We start from the raw sequence: 1175 nt of genomic DNA, 5'->3' as shown, positions 1-1175 counted from the left end.
GACCAGGGGGCAGGCTTGTAGTGTATACCCTTTGGTTGGTTGATGATGCATGGAGGGGATTGTAACCATGGCAATGAAATGATATATAATAGGATGAATATAAAACTAACGCTGTCCCATGTAAACTATCACATAATTCACAATAAAACATAAAAAAAAAAAAAAAGATGCATACAATACTTAAAAGCAATGAAAGGACAGATATACGAACTTCTTACCCAGTGTTTTCCGACTTCTTTCAACAGCTGTTCTGCGGGTCTGTTCAAACATTGCTTCCAAGTCAAATGTGCGGGCTTTTTTTCCTAAAACAAGATCAAGTGGAAGACCGTGATTGTCTTGTACTAAATTGGCTAAAATTTAGATACTCCCTGATGGATCAAACATTATATAGACTGTCTAATTTATAACATGGCTCCAAAATAACCATAAAATATCAAGGAAGAAAGAGTTTATTTCACAGGGAATTTTTTTAATAACAATCTCATCACTAAGTTCCATTAACCAGTCAACTTTTCCATCTTTCTCGATTCCTTAAAATGACATCCAGAGCCCTTGAAACACCACCAGCAGCATAGGAGGCTAAAATACGAATTGTTGTTGCTAGCGGTCTTTGAGTTGGTTCCAACTCATGGGGACCCCAACTATGCAAAGTAGAACTGCTCCATAGGAATTCAAAGGCTGTGTTATTATGAAAACAGATCATCAAGCCTGCCTTCAGCAGCGTTTCTGGGTGGGTTCAACCCACCAATCTTTCAGCTAGTAGTCTAAGCACTTAGCCATTTGTGATACCCAGGGACTCCTCTGAATAGAGAATGTCACACCCTAATCCCTGGAGCCTGTATTATTTAACATTGCAAAATGGCCTTTGTTATATTACATTGCAAAAGGGATTCTGTAGATCTAATGAAGATGGTTGCTGTTGTTGTTGTTAGCTGCTGTCAGGTCAGCTCCACCTCATGGTGACTCCATGTGCTACAGAGTCAAACTGCTCCATAGGGTTTTCTTGGTTGTATGGCGCTGTAGGATAAGCACGCGACCTCAAAGTCAGTTTGAAACCCTATACAAGGTTGCTGTGAGTCGGAACCAACTCAACAGCACTTAACAACAATCTTTACTTAAATAGTTCACCAGACCTTTATTCTGAGGAGTTACTGAGTAGGTTCAAACTGCAAATC

At 39.7% G+C, this 1175-nt stretch overlaps 1 protein-coding gene across 1 annotated transcript in view; it reads right to left on the bottom strand.

Annotated features, from left to right (window-relative positions):
* WDR70 (WD repeat domain 70) overlaps positions 1-1175 on the bottom strand; it is a 516881-nt gene that overhangs the window by 512362 nt on the left and 3344 nt on the right. The window contains exon 3 of the mRNA XM_006876935.1: positions 219-302. Within this exon, the coding sequence (XP_006876997.1) occupies positions 219-302 (84 nt within the window). The remainder of the gene's footprint in view (positions 1-218; positions 303-1175) is intronic.

This window comes from Chrysochloris asiatica, unplaced genomic scaffold (assembly GCF_000296735.1).
Source record: "Chrysochloris asiatica unplaced genomic scaffold, ChrAsi1.0 scaffold00430, whole genome shotgun sequence".
Classification (NCBI taxonomy): domain Eukaryota; kingdom Metazoa; phylum Chordata; class Mammalia; order Afrosoricida; family Chrysochloridae; genus Chrysochloris; species Chrysochloris asiatica.
The sequence above is the reverse complement of the archived record's forward strand: the minus strand, read 5'-3'. Positions and strand labels throughout refer to the sequence as shown.